General features: G+C 37.3%; 6 protein-coding genes across 6 annotated transcripts; 1 reads left to right on the plus strand and 5 right to left on the minus strand.

The window, feature by feature from the left end:
- Positions 1 to 3: 3 nt before the first annotated feature.
- On the minus strand, positions 4 to 2,899 carry C9374_006018 (uncharacterized protein; the record flags this gene model as incomplete). Its single annotated transcript, XM_044695833.1, has 6 exons — positions 4 to 1,419; positions 1,548 to 2,014; positions 2,113 to 2,306; positions 2,372 to 2,445; positions 2,505 to 2,608; positions 2,749 to 2,899. 6 exons carry the CDS (start codon positions 2,897 to 2,899, stop codon positions 4 to 6), a joined length of 2,406 nt encoding a protein of 801 aa, XP_044547314.1.
- A 115-nt stretch (positions 2,900 to 3,014) lies between these two features.
- C9374_006019 (uncharacterized protein) lies at positions 3,015 to 6,122 on the minus strand (the record flags this gene model as incomplete). Its single annotated transcript, XM_044695834.1, has 4 exons — positions 3,015 to 5,026; positions 5,296 to 5,434; positions 5,551 to 5,849; positions 6,014 to 6,122. 4 exons carry the CDS (start codon positions 6,120 to 6,122, stop codon positions 3,015 to 3,017), a joined length of 2,559 nt encoding a protein of 852 aa, XP_044547315.1.
- A 246-nt stretch (positions 6,123 to 6,368) lies between these two features.
- Positions 6,369 to 9,959, plus strand: C9374_006020 (uncharacterized protein; the record flags this gene model as incomplete). Its single annotated transcript, XM_044695836.1, has 7 exons — positions 6,369 to 6,781; positions 6,843 to 7,011; positions 7,065 to 7,569; positions 7,614 to 7,624; positions 7,672 to 7,989; positions 8,045 to 8,312; positions 8,368 to 9,959. 7 exons carry the CDS (start codon positions 6,369 to 6,371, stop codon positions 9,957 to 9,959), a joined length of 3,276 nt encoding a protein of 1,091 aa, XP_044547316.1.
- Positions 9,960 to 10,031: 72 nt separating this feature from the next.
- On the minus strand, positions 10,032 to 13,520 carry C9374_006021 (uncharacterized protein; the record flags this gene model as incomplete). The annotated part of the gene is made up of 2 exons (XM_044695837.1): positions 10,032 to 13,147; positions 13,238 to 13,520. 2 exons carry the CDS (start codon positions 13,518 to 13,520, stop codon positions 10,032 to 10,034), a joined length of 3,399 nt encoding a protein of 1,132 aa, XP_044547317.1.
- A 312-nt stretch (positions 13,521 to 13,832) lies between these two features.
- Positions 13,833 to 15,332, minus strand: C9374_006022 (uncharacterized protein; the record flags this gene model as incomplete). The annotated part of the gene is made up of 1 exon (XM_044695838.1): positions 13,833 to 15,332. The coding sequence occupies one exon, from the start codon at positions 15,330 to 15,332 to the stop codon at positions 13,833 to 13,835; it is 1,500 nt and encodes a 499-aa protein (XP_044547318.1).
- Positions 15,333 to 15,511: 179 nt separating this feature from the next.
- On the minus strand, positions 15,512 to 16,147 carry C9374_006023 (uncharacterized protein; the record flags this gene model as incomplete). Its single annotated transcript, XM_044695839.1, has 1 exon — positions 15,512 to 16,147. The coding sequence occupies one exon, from the start codon at positions 16,145 to 16,147 to the stop codon at positions 15,512 to 15,514; it is 636 nt and encodes a 211-aa protein (XP_044547319.1).
- Between the last annotated feature and the right edge of the window lie 141 nt (positions 16,148 to 16,288).

Raw genomic sequence — 16,288 nt, forward strand, 5'->3', positions numbered from 1 at the left:
GAATCAAAGCTTATTCAGCAAGTCATCAATGGTTGCTTTGGTCTGGGCATGTTGCGTTTTGGTTCTGATCCACCTGAGCATGTCTGGGTCTTTTTGAGCAAATGCAGTTTCCATGGCTTCTTTGAAAAGTTGCAGTTCTACATAGAGCTCAATCTTTTCCCAAATGTCGCTTACTCTTGGAATATATTTCGCTGCTTCAAGCTTGTTTTTCTGTTGCAGACATGCTTCCACAAAAGGACGGTAACCAATAGGTGATTTTTTCTTTGAAAACTTCTCAAGTTTGTTCCACTTTCCTAACTTGGATAGGGCTGCAATCTTAATCCACCAGTATTTTTTGTCTGAGACCTGGAATTCCTTTTTGACCCTCTTTGATTGCTTATTTCCTGTCAGCAAACAATGGTAAATGGTGTCACCGACAGAAAGTCCAACAAATACAGGGGAAGGGAGGTTCTTATCGAAATCTCTTTGCATCTGCAAAAGTTTGATTTGTTCTTCACAAAGCTTACTGTCCAATTGATAGTCCTTTTTCTTATTGTAGAGTTCTTTGGCTTGATTAAGAATCTTCTTATGAGCTTGAGGCTCATCTTCAAAGGCAAAAGATTCTAAAACATTCATGGCTGCTGCTTCTTCTTGCTTGTCCAATGCATGGAAAAAAACTTTAAGGAAATCAATATCTTGTTCCTTGCAATATGTCACAAGTAGATTACGGGCCACACGAAAACCTTTTTCATTAATGATTGAGAAAAAGTGTGAGACTTCCATATTTTTCTTCATGTGAAGCAGAACAAGATAAACTAAATCCGTTTCTCCACTTATAATTGCCTTTCTGAGCGCATTCTTTGTCTCACCCATGTTTAAAAGTAGAGGAACTTGCTCACTTGCTCTTTCCTCTCGTTCTAACAACTGAATAGCCAAGTTCTTCTTACCCACACTATATGCTGTGGAGGCTACGCTAGAAAATGGTATACCTTCGCATTCTGAAAGCTTCTTGTCGATTGATTCTAATATTATACCGTCATCTTCGTTGGAAAGTACTTTCGAGCATGCCCAATGAACTAAAACACTATTAGGCTTGATCTTGAGATAGGTACAAATCCTATATGCCAGTAAATGTTGCATTCTATTTACCAATCGATCGATAAGCACTTTAGGAGTTAATCTCTTGTATTGCTCCAATGTGATGGGTATACCGATTGAGGGATCTCTCACAGCGTTCATTACTCTTAACGTTTTACATGTACTCACAAATTCTGAGTGGTCAAAGTCGTCACAAAACGATTTACCATAGGATGCAGCACGAAGTAGCGATTTTTGAAGAGATGAGTTGAACTCGTTCGCTGATGCTTCAAGACATGCCTTCACCGCGGGTTTGAGATTTGCCTTAATAGATCGAATATTCTTAATGGATGAAGCATTTTTCTTTTCAAACTCCATATAGGCGTCATAAAGCATAGCAGAAGGGTGAGAGAGCCTATTTTGAAAATGTCAAAGTTGGCTTCTGGTACTCTCTGTAAAAATTCGCATGAATCATTTGTAATAACTCTAACCCCATCAATTTCTGTTACGAGATGAATTGGAGTGTCATAGTGGAATGTACTATAATCTCCATTGGGTCCAATCATGAGTAGGAGTGATATGTTTCCTTCTCTGTTATTAAGTTGCTCCCAATATAAACAAACGCTGTCTTCTCCACACCAAGCAATTTGAGTTGGAGGGTTAGATGATCCGTTTGTATCAAATTCAGCATGCTTATCAGTAAAATCAGATTTGACAACCCAGAGAGATCCTGATTCATTAAAGGTTGCCAAAGCTTCTCCTGAAGGAGAAGCACAAATTTTCGGAAAAGGTCCATTATCCAATCCAACGTCATGACATTCTTCAGAAGTGACAATGAAAACAGTCGGACTCTGTGGGACGCTAATGATAATTTCCAAATCTCCAGATGCTGTAACATTTGGCTGTAAAATACACATTCCAATTTCCTGCTCGTCATTAAAATCAAGAGTAGAAATATCTTGATTATTAAAAAAATCATGGTATTAATTTTCATGACAACATTGGGGTAAAGAAACAGTTATCAATCTCAATTCAATATCATAAACAACCACATACTCATAGACGCAAACTGCTCACAAAATGGTGCATCCAAATCAGAGACGACCCAAATCTTGAAATCTTTTGTAAGAATCGCAACACCAGTTTCCCAATGTTTAACTTTTAGTATTCCAGCATTTTTCACTTCCTCCACAAACCCGAATTGAAGTAACTGTTTACCAAATATATCAAAAACAAACACATGTGCATCTCTAATGAATGGATGTAAAGCAATTTTAAATTATAGAGGGTTCCGAAACAGATGATAACAACATACTCTGTTACACATATCAAAGATTCATCGTGGGTCCATCCGATATATTGAAGAGATTTGTTTAATTGTGAATTCCACTATATGATCATCAAAATAATCGATATTGTGGATCGTCAATTCCAACACAAACACTAACCTCAAACTTTGATATTCTCTTTCCGGAGCTTGAAAACACAAAAATATATTGTTTAGTATCTGTTCCTTTATATCTTAATAGTTTTTTAGGATCTCGGGTGAGAGCTAATCAGTATCAATAAATTAATTCCAATAAAAATGTAGATATCATGATGTGGAAGTTTGAAATCAAAAATCGTGGTGCGGTACGTTGTTGATTTGTTCATTTCTCATCATCATCTAAAAATTATTATTATTGTACGTACCGATTGGGCCTCCGAAATTTGCTGCTGCTACCAAACATTCCGAAAGATTGATGTGATCTTCATTCCATTGCATGGTATAGATCTCTTTCTTTCGGTAGTAAACAGGTAGGCCTTTTTTGCCCTTTCCTAACTGAACCCACTCGGCACTCATAACGGCTCAAGGTATTTTTTTGAATTTAAAACAACAAAATAAAAATCTTTAAAACGGGAAGGCTTTCTCGGATTGTTATTTGGTGTATCGAATTCATTGTTGAACTATCTTGACATTACATGGATATAGTTTGAATAGTCACATCTGAAAAAGAATTTGAATACTCGCAATGTAGCCCATAGTTAGAGTCAATTTGTGAAAGAAGTTTGTGTTTCATGGCACACTCTCGGATACTTCTTCGATTTGTTTCAAATTCATTCCAAAAATTGTGTTCCAGGATTTGGTCAATCGTGATTCTATTCTCTGGAACCCATCTCAATATTTTCTCTAGCATGTCCTTACAGCTGTCAGTAGCACAGTTTAAACAGTCACCAAGTTGGAGTGTTTTGTGAGTTAGCTGAGCTCTCTCGTTGGTTTCTAAAATAATTCGTTCCTTTTCTTTTGCATTGATAGTCTCAATAGAGGAAAAGATGTTGGAGGATCGTGAGTGTTTTGGTGTCTCTGATGCTCTAAATAAGTTGTCAAGAAGTTGACGTAATTCATCAGGTCTTCCTAACACCTCAAAATGAGAACTTGCCAACAAGTGTTCACTCACTGTCATACCAAATACACTATTTCTTTGTCTTTTGGTCACGTCTAAACTTAAATACAAGAATTCAGTAAATAAAACTGCCAGCGTCCACAAATTCTGATGGACAATAATGAAAGGTATTAGTTTTTCATCAACTTCAGTCTTCATGCACATCATTAATAGAAATTCTGGAGACCAATACTTGAGAGATAACCTTGGTAACAATTCAATACCACTCTCTTGATCGTTCTCTATTGAAACTCTACATCGATTATTTCCTCTTGTGACAAAAATGTTCAGATCAGGGTTCAACAACACCGAGTTCATGACACTTTTCGAATTCTTTAAAATCTGATACATGATCTGATTGGCTGTTTCGAGTTCGAAATTTGTATCCACAACATCCTCTACAACCAGATCAAGATACTCAGAAATACTAATTGGACTTTCAAGAGTGGTAGGAGAGACATCATTATCTGTATGACGCATGACTAATGAAGAATCTCGTGGAGGTAGTGCTGAAAATGATATATCTGAACATGTACGTGGTGAAGTCATGTACTCGATTAAATCTTCCATATCTTCCAAACGATATAATTTACACCAATCTCTTGCAGTTAATCCTAAAACATCTCTTTCGTATGGATTATAGCCAAGCTCTATTAAATCAATGACTTCTTTGTACATTTCTCGAACAGCAAAATGATGTAAAAGAGTGTGTCCATTGGAGTCTCTTTTGAAAGTGGTATACTTTTCTTTCTGGGAAAGTGTTGAAATTTCATATTGTTCAAATAAATTAAAGGCATCTAAATCGTTGATAGATGTCATGGATTGATGATTAACACCATCTTCTGATGAGTTAGGATGAGCAGAGTTAATGACGTCTTCCATAGTTTCGTCGAAAAAATCAAAGTCATCACTTGGCACTGCATTCTGTTTTTGTTCGTTAGTGTTGGATTCCAAACTCTTGTCATTATAAAATTCAAAATCTAAAAACTCTCCGTTGCTGTTGGTAATGTCTTGACCTCCACAAACAAGCTTTAGTGAGCAATCAAGGGTATGCTCCTTGATCACGGGAGTGTAACTGAAAATCTCCAAATCATGCTCTGAGAATTGCTCTTGCATCAATGGAGTCAATACATGCTTTTTGTTGATGATATAGGTATTTGAGGAATTGGATTTATCTTCAAATGCAAGACTCATGGATGGTGAAAATGGTGATAAGAGCTGAGTAATGAGATTCGCCTTAAGTAGTGGATCTTGCTCACTCAACGAAACATAAAGTACAAAATGTTGACTCTTCTTACTGTGAGCTCGATTCGGAGAGACATGGACGAGTTTGAGTTTTGAAACGATTGCCATGATGCTGTTTTTCGTATCAAGAGGAGAAAACATGGCTGGAAATGAGGGTATCAGGGGCAAGGGGAATGAGGATGCAAACGATGGTGGAACACTAGTCGTATTCTTTCGATCGTCTCGTTTTCTCTTTTTAGGAATGGCCGTAGCAGTTGATTCTTCTGAGGTTGAGCTTGTGGCACAAGAAACAGTTTCTGGAACTAGTAAATTCGATGAAAGGAAGCATGTGGTGGCGGGGTGGTGATTGATTGTTCAGTTCATGGCCACCACCGTATTGAGGATATTCGTGAATGGATCGAATGGCATTGAGAAAGAGAGGGAACTAAATCTTGTAAATTTGAAGAGCAAGTAGTGAAGGAATTCGTATTGGCATGAAATGGATCTAAGGAAGAGAGGTTTGGTTTGGTTTTTTCAAGCTCCTCCATTTGTTCAATCACTGGTTCAGTCACCCATGCATATCGGTTCTTACCAATTTGAACTCCATAGCATGGAATTCGATCTTGACCCACCCGTCGACTACTTCGTTCATTCACAATCATTGCTCCAATAGAACCATGGAGAGCAATGGGTCTTTGAGAAAATAGAGTTGGATGTCCATTCACATTGCACTATGCACAAGTCATAGCCATGTGAATATAGTCATAGCCATGCATCGACACACAAAATCGTCGTAGAATTTTATAATGCATTCTCTATTCCTGACAGTTCAAAAAATCATACTTACCTTTTTAAAGCTAATCAATTTTCCAACTTCATATTTGTGATTGGCAGATCCTGCTACGATTGTTCGATTCTTACTACAACCTCCATCTAGATCGATTACCACAGGCTGATTTTTGAACACATCATCGTTGGAAGTACCTTGCTGTTTTTTCTTTTTCTTAATTTTACGTTCTTTTTTAATACTTGTTGGGGTGCTGTCACCTGTACTGCTGTCCACAGATTCAGGAATATATTCCTCCGATTCTTCAAGGTTGGAAGTTGGCAAACATTTTGCTTCTTCTCCAATGAAGAATGGTTGGTCTGATTTAAATGGTGTGCATCAACAAGAAATTCTTCTTCCGACGATGGAGTCAATTTCTCTTGTTTCATCATGATGACTCGTTGTTGTTGCGTTGAATTCATCGTGATCATGTCATGAACTTGTTGTTGTTGTTGTTGTGGATGGTTTTTAATCATCATCACACTTCCTTCATCCATCACTACATCACACGTATTTCTTCCTCCCATTCGCATCAGCATTTTAGAAAGTACTTCATAATCCGATCTTTCCTCATTATTCGGAGGTGAATTCATTGTGGTTGATAAATGTTGATCGGGATTCTAAAATCCTTTCAAATTATGTTGTATTGTAGACACTTGTTCGTTTCTATTTTTTTCTGAACCAATGAGTTCCAATGAACTTTGCAAATGACACACAAATCTGTTCTAGTGAGGGTTTCATACCTCTGCAACCAAGATCAAACGTTTAGAAATGGTTTTGGGTCATCAAAAACGAAATACTGGTTTTTGATTCAGTTTTCACAAATTCAATCAAAAAAAATGTTGCCCAAACAAGTCGCATCTCGATTATCAGCATCACAACACTCACTGCTGGCTCGGAAGCTTAGCATGGCCTCTCAATCATCATCGTCATGGCTGTTACGAACAAGAGTGAATGGTACAAGTCAGGTCAGCAGAGATTATCATTCAAAAATTTGCAAAAGCACCAATTCCGTAATTCTTAATCATAGCATCACACATGGCAATATTTTAATGATGGACATAAATATCAGTAATATGAAAAATTTATCAAGCAAATATTGCATCGGAACGAGAGAATTTTCAACCTCAACAATGGTTGCACAAAATGAAGAATCTAATTTAGAAAATAGAGAGCCAAGACTCAAGATCTTGCTTGTTGATGGAACTCCATTGGTGGTGAGAGCATATCACGGGACGCCTCCCTTAAGCACGTAAGTTTTATAATTCCGAGAGAGTTCATAGGCCAAATCATGCCAAATTCAATAATCGCAGATCGAGTGGAATACCAACAAATGCTGTTTTAACCTATGTAAAGAGTCTTGTTAATATTTTGCAATCAGATCACTACGACTGTGTGGGCGTGTTTTTTGATTCTGGAAAACCCTCTATTCGAAAAAGCATTTCTCCAGATTATAAGGCAACCCGTAAACCCACCGACGATGTAAGTTCAATATTTATGATAATATGTTGCGCTCATAAATGTATTGAAAATAGCTTTTGAAAAAACAATTTCCAATTTGTAAATTAATTACTGAGAAAATGGGTATCAAAGTTATAAGTAAGGATGGCTTTGAGGCTGACGATTTAATTGCAACAATGACTCGAGAAGCAAGAGATTTAAATTATTCTGTAGTCATTGTATCATCAGATAAAGATCTACATTGCTTGGCAGATGAACACACTGTGCTGCTAGATCCAATGACCAAAAAAATCGTAACCATGAATGACATTATTGAAAAGTATTCGTTACCACCAAAGCTCCTTCCAGACTATTTGGCCCTTGTTGGAGACACAGCAGATAATATTAAAGGTGTTAAGGGCATTGGAAAGAAGAAAGCTGTTGGCTTGCTAGAACAGTTTATATCCATTGATGACATTATCAACAACATTGACAAAATTCCTGAAAAGAAATCAAGAGAGGCTATTTTAAATCATCTTGATGATCTCAAGCTTTCTCTTCAATTAGTTCAGCTTGATGAAAATGTTTCATTACCTTATAGTTTAGATGATTTGAGGTTGAAAGTAGCGCCCTGAACTTGTCAGCCAATCATGATGTAAGTTTCAGCGTAAATCAACAAGTCACTCATTCCAATTTACATAGTTCGTGAAACAACTCGAAGAATTGGAAATGAATTCCGTTTTGAAGCTGATACAAAAGAAAGCCAAAACTGAATTGATTGATAAGAACACTAACAATGTCGAAGCTACAACCGAACAAAAACCAAAAGGAAGAAAGAAACCAGTAATAGAAACTGTTACCCTCAGCAGTACGATGTCATCGGCTGATCTCGAGCTAGTTAAACAAAATTACGCGGCGAGTGACAGCACTATTGGAAAGATAACAAAAGAATGCGAGTACAATATCATCCTCAATGAGCAAGAGCTGGAGAAGCTTATTAACGACATCAAATCAAGTGGGGTATGTCTACTATTCGTTATTGATATTGTAACAATTTTGGTTACCACATATTCAGCAAGTTTCCTTCTCCACAGAAGTTTGCCTTTTGAGCATGCACAACCCTGTGCTGGCTGGAATGACCTTTTGTCTACAAAAAGGTGTTGCATACTATGTTCCTTTCTTTAAAAATGGCAAAGTTGAGTTTAAGGAATCGATTGCACGACTCGCAGAAAATTCAATGATGCAAAAAATTAAATCAGAAATCATGGAAAATAGTAATATTCTGAAAATTGGCCATGATATCAAACGTCATATTAAGGCTCTTGCGCACTATGGCGTTTCTAGTAAGTAATTCTAATTTTTCATGATGGTTAATAGTTTCCTGAACTCGTGATACAGTCAACAACTTTGACGACATTATGGTCATGTCATATGTTTTAAATTGTGGAAAACATGGGCACGAGATGGATGAGCTTGTAGAAAATGTATTAGGAATGAACCCTAAAGAATATTTAATTCCAGAAAAAGAAGTATTGGGAATTGGTAAAAAGAAAGTGACTCTGCTAGAAGCTGACATTGTTGCTGTGGTTCATTATGCATGTCAACATTCAGATATCACGCAACAAATTTATGATCTTTTAAAGCCAGAATTACAAAAACTTCCAAAACTTACTCATCTTTATGAAACTATTGAACGTCCATTGGTGGAGACTCTTGCTGCAATTGAAATGAAAGGAGTGTTTATGGATCAAGAAGCTCTCGATAGAATGGAAGAAGAATACAAGGAAAAAATTAAGGAGGTTGGAAACAAAATTAGGGAAGCTGCCGGTTTTGCAGCTATCGACCATATTGAAATCACTACAGAAGAAGAAGTTGCAGAAATACTGTCCAATATTGAAGAAAATGAAGAATTCAACATTAATTCTAACAGACAATTAGGTCAAGTGATATTTGAAAAGCTCGGAATTGGAGGTAAACACAAAAAGAAGACCAAACTTGGTGACTACATTTTAAACGCTGAAGTTTTAGAAAAGCTTGCAGATGAGGGCCATGCTATTGCTAAATATATTCTCGAGTATAGAGCTCTCACCAAATTATACAGCACATATATACATGGTCTTAAGCAGCATATCAATCCATATACAAAAAGAATTCACACAACCTTTCAAAATGCTCTCACAGTTACAGGAAGACTCAGCTCTGTAATGCCCAACATTCAAAACATTCCTGTGAAAACAAAAGAAGGAAAACAAATTCGGAGATGCTTCATCGCACCTTCTGACGAGTACGTCATTATGAAAGTCGATTACTCACAAGTAGAGTTGAGAATTTTGGCCCATCTTGCTAGAATTGACGTATTGAAAGAAGCCTTTAAAAACGGTGCTGATGTGCATGCTATTACTGCAAGTCAGGTTTTCAAAGTACCTCTCGATAAGGTTGACAAAGCTACAAGAAATAAGGCAAAGGCCATTAACTTTGGTATCATTTATGGAATGAGTGAGTTTGGACTCTCTAAACGAATTGGTGTTGACACACAAACGGCAAAAGCATTTATTGAACAATACTTTCAACAATACCCTGGAATTAAGAGCTACATGGAGAACACCAAAGACTTTTGCAGAAAAAGAGGTTTTGTGAATACCTTGTTCCACAGAAGATGTTGGATTCCTGGTATCAATGATATTGGTTCAAAATCAGGATTTGCAGAACGTACAAGCATTAACACACCAATTCAGGGAACCTCGGCAGACGTTACAAAAATTGCAATGAACAGTTTACATAAGGCCTTTTTGGAAAAGGGACTTCGAACAAGAATGATCATTCAAGTGCATGATGAAATTGTTTTTGAGGTACCGAAGGATGAAGTGGAAATTGTGAAACCAATCATTGTCGAGTTGATGGAAGGAGCTCCTAATTTCAATGGAACGTGGTTCTCTGTTCCGCTAACTGTGGAAGTGTCTGTTGATAGCAAGTGGCTGGCAGATGAATAAGTTTATGTGTAACGATCAATTGGATCGAAAGGAGGTGTATGCAGCATCACAATCATCATAAATTAAATAAGTTTATTGCTCATTATTCCTGTCAGCCTGCTTGGTGTACTTTCTCTTTGGCATTGAAGTGCTTATTCCTTGATAGGCCTTCACCTTACTCAACCTAATGTTGAATTTCCTTGCAACCTCAATGTCTGCATCTTGCTCAGTTTGTTGAGCGTTGGAGGTTTCATCCTCTTCTTCTGAGGAGGATGATTCTGAAGAAGATTCTATTACTTTTCGTGGTCTTCCTAATTTTTTAGCTGTTCTTGCCTCGTTGGTGTTTGATTGATCTTTTCTTGGCCTGCCAACTTTTCGTTTAGGTTGTTGTGAGGAGTTTTCATCCTTTCTTGGTCGACCAACTTTTCTCTTCACAGTTCGCTTCTCCTCCTCAGAGGATGAAGATGATTCTTCGTCGCTGGAACTTGATTGATCTTTGGTAGTATTACTACTCGACGACGCATTATTGTGTACAATTTTTCTTGGTCTTTTAACTACAGGCTTGTCTTCGGATGGCTTTTCTTGCTCCTGTTTCTTCTCTTTCTGCTCTTGTTCTTTTTGTTTTTCTCGAGCTAATACTTCCTCTTTCTTTGGTCTACCAACCTTTCTCTTCACTGGTTGTTGTGACACTGATTTTTCGGTGTTTGTATCTTTAGTCTCATTCTTTGTTTCGTTTGTGACGGTTGATGAAGGAGTTGTTGTGTTACTGCTACTTGCTTTTGAAGGAGTTTGAGCTGGTTTCTTTGTCTCTGTAATAGGTTTCTTTGTTGGAGTTGAGGCCGTCGTTAATGTGGCAGTAGAGCTAGATGAAGAAGTGGAGAAAGGATTCTGAATTTTTAAAGAAGCTGACTTCATGGGTGATTGAGCAGATGTCAATGTTGGGGTTGTAATCAAAGTTGTGACTTTGGAATCTGTAGTTGACTTGACTTCTTTCTTTGTAGTCTCTAAAGTTACGGTTGGCTTAATTTTGTTTTGATCTTGAGGAATAATTGTAGTTGGCTTGGAAGATGATACAGTTGTACTTTTTGCTAAGGTCTCTTCTTTCTTTGGTCTACCAACTTTTCTCTTGGCTGTTTTTTCTTCAGTTTTTGATGATGTACTGGCAGCACTCGATGCAGGGGTTGTAGTATTTTTCTTTGGACGACCTACTTTTCGTTTTGGTGGTTCTTCTTCGCTTGCCGAATCAGAGTCGCTAACAGTCATCTGATTTGATTCAGCCTCTTTCTTTTTCTGCAACTCGCGTTGCTCCTTTTCTTTTCGTTTTCTTTCTTTTTCTTCTCGCTCTCTTGCCAATACCTCTTCTTTTCTTGGCCTACCAACTCTTCGTTTGACTGGAGCTGAGGCAGGTGGTTCACTGCTGGGCTTATTAGCATCAGTTGGGGTTGGAACAACGGGCTGTGAAATGTTCTTCTTTGGTCTACCAACTTTTCTTTTACCTTCCTCTGGCTTTTCTGGAAGAGGATGTTTTCTTGGTCGACCAACCTTTCGTTTGGTGGTGCCTTGTGTATTTGAAGATGAGCTGCTAGTGGCCTTCTTTTTTCGTCTTGTGGAAGTTTCCTCTTCTTCTTCAGATTCTTCGTCATATGACAAATCGCTATCATCTGATGATGAAAGTTCTTCTTCGTCTTGTTCGTCGTCTTCAGAAGACTCCTCGTCACTTTCTACTTCAATCTTTCTCTTAGGTGGCCTGCCTCTTCGTTTTTTAGGGGCTTCATCTTCCATCTTGTCAGTACTCTTCTTTCGACCTCGTACTGATACTCTAGGTTTATCATTAGAAACAACAGACGTCTGAACTTCTGGAACGGTAGTAGCGTCCTTTGATCTTGTTTTGCATCTTCTATAGTTGAAACCTCTAACATTGAGATTATTGATATTACCTTTTTGAATTTGCTCATAAATTTTCGTCATTTGAGCTCTTTCATATTCAGTGAGACCAAATTCATCTTTTTCTTCTTCCAGATTTTGTTTAAATTGATCTGAAATTTGTTTTTCGATAGAAAGAAATTGTCTAAATCTTTTTTGTTGGGCCTTTCTCATGTTTCTCAAAAGACAGACATTTCCAAAGTCAGCGGCGTCCTGTACATCTTTTGGAAGCTTGTTGCTATCTTCCAATATTTTCAAAGTATATAGAGTTCTTTGCTTAAACTTAGACTCGAGTTTGTGATTTTTGATTCTCTTGTTACGTTCCTTGTCAAGGTTTGAATTCTTCTCCTTTAAATCAAGCAAGGATGCTGCTTCTTTTGATGTAATGGTACCTCTACAATTTTTGCTTCCACAATAACATTTCTGAAGGGAAACACCATAACATTCCATAGCATAATCAAATGTTATTTCTTCTCCCTTTTCAATGTCTCTTAAGGCAAACACACCTATCCTAGATTGATGACCGACGGTCCATTTCTGTAAAACAGAGTTTGGATCACAACTGTGATTGATAAACCTAGCGTTATTTCCCTTTTTAGAGGCATCAATGATTTGATTAGGACCAACAGAAAGAAAATAATAATGGCGTTCTCCGTCATACGCTTCTTGGCGTTGCTTGTAAATTTTCTCATCAAGCACTTCACCTACATATTCAATAATAAAACTTCCTTTAGGGATGCGTTCGTGAGCAAATATTCCATAGCCTTTCTCACCTGCTCTTTTAACAGCGATTTTTTTCCAGCTCTTTTTCTGAAATCTGTTATTTGTACATTTAGATCCACATGCACAATGTCCCAACACACATTCCATGCACAGCACTCTATTCACACATGACTCGCCGCAATGATCATCACCACCAACTTCTCCACTCTTTCTATTGGGTCCACACATACACATAATAATATCGTCATCAAACAAATTTTTCCATTGAAATACTGTGGAATCTCCTAAATAAATATTTTCTTCGACGTATTCAAAGTTTCTATCATTGTGAGCCTCTCTTTCGTCATCTACGTCGCTTGTTGGTTTTTGTTTGCCGTTGCTTTGTTGGATTTCGTCTAAATAGGTTTTTCTCTTTTTTTTCGGTAATTTTACATTTTCTTCCTTCAGCTTCATCTTTAACGGCTTATCAAATGATGGTGTAGACATATTGCTAGAGGTTCCGTTGGAGGTTGATACCGAAGGTGATCTACTTGCTTTTGATAATTCCTGTAACAGAAGAGCGTCTATATTATTACGAGTGAAATCATAGTCATCACGATTATTGTAATTATTAAAATAATTATTATTATAATATTGCACAATCTCATATTTACCTTCCACATCATGGCTGGAGTGTGATGATGAAAGAACGGATAGGGCCTCTTGTTCATCATGGCCGTTATTTTGTGTTGATTTTCCGTTTTGGTGTGGATGATCAGCCTTTTCAGCATTTTCGGCCTTGATAGAAGCAGAAAACTCTGAAATGATGGTGTCCTCACTCAAGTGCACAGCAGGTTGGAGAAAAATACTTTCCGCAGCATTTGATGAGCCACTCACAAGAGAAGAGAGATGGCTAGCATCGGGCGGTAACAACGTTTCGGTTTGAAGATTACTCATTTTTTTGTTGCGCAATTTTTCGTTACAAAAAACCTTCTGTCTTTGATTTCTTGAGCGCGTTTAACTCCAGCTAAAATTTGCCGGCCGTGTGTCATTTTAATTTTGTAAAGATTTGTTTAATGAAAGCTGTAAAATAGATCATTTAAATACTTTTCCAAAGAGGTACTAGCAAGGATTGCAACCAAAGTTTCATGTCAATGGTTGTCGATTGCTGGTTGATCATGCATGTTGATCCGCGTTGTAAGGTGGAAGATGGTTAAAATTCGGATTGTTGGTGAAATTGTACAGAGTAGAAATATTGGAAGTGTAATATTAGTCAGTCATATGATCATGATGTTGGTAGGAAGGGGTTGTACCATTTGAAGAGGCAGCAGTAATTGGTTTTTCTTCAACAAAAGTTGCTGAAACTGTGCATGTATCTTTCAAATTTTCATCAATGACCTCTTCAATATTGGTCTGACTGATAGAAAGAGACTTGGTTAAATTTGAAGCAAGCATTTTGACTTTTTCCATACTTTCAGGAGTATTTTTCACGTATTGGGCTGTAATGTAGAGGAAAATGCTAACAAAATTAAAGTAAATAGCCCAGGGAGAAATATCTGTTGTAAGAGCTAGATATAAATTTGCAAGTAAGCTTAACACGACTGCAATTTGTCTCTTGTAAGACTCTGATTTCATTAGCCAATATGAACTCAATGTCAATAATGCTGCGCACAGAAACTCTTTCCATATCAATCCAAATATTCTCCAAAGAAACTCTCCTCTATTTGTATGTTTGGTCTTTGTAGATGAATTTGAAGATGGTGCATATACTTGTTTTGAATTTCGAATATTTTTCACAAAATTAGCCAATCTTCCAGAAGACGATTGATAAAGAGAAGAAGGAAGCGACGATGAGAAAATTTTTCTTGAAGTAGAATCCAATGGAGACGAATTCTTTCCTCCGTTTGATAATCGATCCAATAACATTCTTCCAATTTGTCTTTTTGACGTTATTCCATACTTGTTGAGAGCTTCCATGTTGGAGAAAAATTTTGAATTCAATTGTAAATCCCCCGTCCCAGCACTATTGGATTTTCTGTTTTTAAATATTGAAATGTATGTAAATGGATTTAAAATAGTTCCCTTATTGGAATAAATGATATCGTAGAATCGACGCCCTACAGCATAGATTGAGATCAATGTATTGCTAAATATGAGAATTCTTCTGGTATATTTGATAGTGTATGAATGGCTTTCGTCCATCATACTTTCAACCACTTGTTTTAAATCTTCAATTTCCAATCGGAGTTGTTCAATTTCCATGTCGATTATTGATTTATTGGGATGAGATGACGATGAAGGAGGTAAAAGTGGGGATGGAATGTACAGTGAAGATGAAGATTCAGAAGTGTGGAGTATTGAAGTTGTTGATTGAGAGCTTTGAGGAATAAAGAGAGGTGACAGTTTGTATCGTGGTGATGTGATATTTGTATTGGTTGTGGGTGAATTCGTTAGCAAAAGATCGGGAGTGGCAGAGCGAGAGGAATGGTTGTTGTTGTTGCTCAGCGATGATCCGAATGATGAAAGAAAAGAATCAACGCCATTGGAAGTATGTTTGGATGTTGTTGTTGCTGACTTGAATGATTTGCGTGTTGTCTTGGCATTTCTTTTGTGATGCAGATTAGAAGGTGTGTTCGATGCAAGGTTGTGTAACAGCGTAGAGTCATCATCATCAAGACGATGATGATTCAATTCAATGGCGCCATCCCCCGTGACTGAGTCTTCAATGCTTTCATTCTCTCGGTACGAAACAGAACGCACCTTTCTCATTATTTTTTCATGATGAACGTTCGTCATCTGGGTCCTTTCTATACATCATTGAAAGACTCTGATCAAACCAATGCATTGTTCTTACAGCGCAAATATGCCCAAGTGTTTATTGGTTGAATATCGGGATTAAAGTGGTGATGAATGATAACAATGATGATGAAAAAGAAGTAAAAAGGTGTTTACATTTCGTATTCTGCAGCCTCCAAAAGACTCAACAATGGTTCGAGAAGCTCCAATCCAATTTCAGCTTGTCCTTTAACGTTGGCGTCTCTGCTCTTCAGCAATTCTTTTTGTGCTTCCACTTCACGTCTTACGAGGTTGACATCCAATTCGTCAAGTTTGTATGACTCAGCCAAATTCAATTGAACAAAACCGTGATAGTAAATAAAGCAAAAACCACCAGAAGTGAACCATTTGACTGTCTTTTCATCGTTATATTTGATTTTGATTAGTCCTGGATTAACTCTCATGACTTGAGTTCTGTGGTTAGGGAAGATACCGTATTCACCGAACTCTACAGTTGAAAGAGTAATGTCATCTACCTTATCGCTTCTGATGATGTAGCTGTTGTTTGTACAGAGAGTGAGAGTGAGTTTTTTGGTTTGGACAGCTTCACTCATATCATCAGGCATTGATTTAACGAAACGATTTGGAATGTATGAAAAAGCATCTTCAATTTCTTGTTTGTCTTTCTTCTTCTCGGCATAGAAGCGTTTTTGTGCGACCGAGTTGGAGACAATAGTCAAAGCCGCCTTCTTTGTTGTTTGGTTGTTGCTGCTGGCTCTAGCGAGAGGTTTGACGATGGACTTTAACATTTTTTGAATTTTTTTGCGATTTTTACATACTTTACAATTTCAGCCAAACAACAGGCCGTCCATTGTTTTTGATTTTTATTTATCAATTGTTTTTGATTTTCAAAGTATATTAACCTTTGGTTCATGTCCAAGAAAAGATGG

This window comes from Naegleria lovaniensis (assembly GCF_003324165.1).
Source record: "Naegleria lovaniensis strain ATCC 30569 chromosome Unknown tig026, whole genome shotgun sequence".
In the NCBI taxonomy this organism is placed as follows: Eukaryota; Heterolobosea; class Eutetramitea; order Acrasida; family Naegleriidae; genus Naegleria; species Naegleria lovaniensis.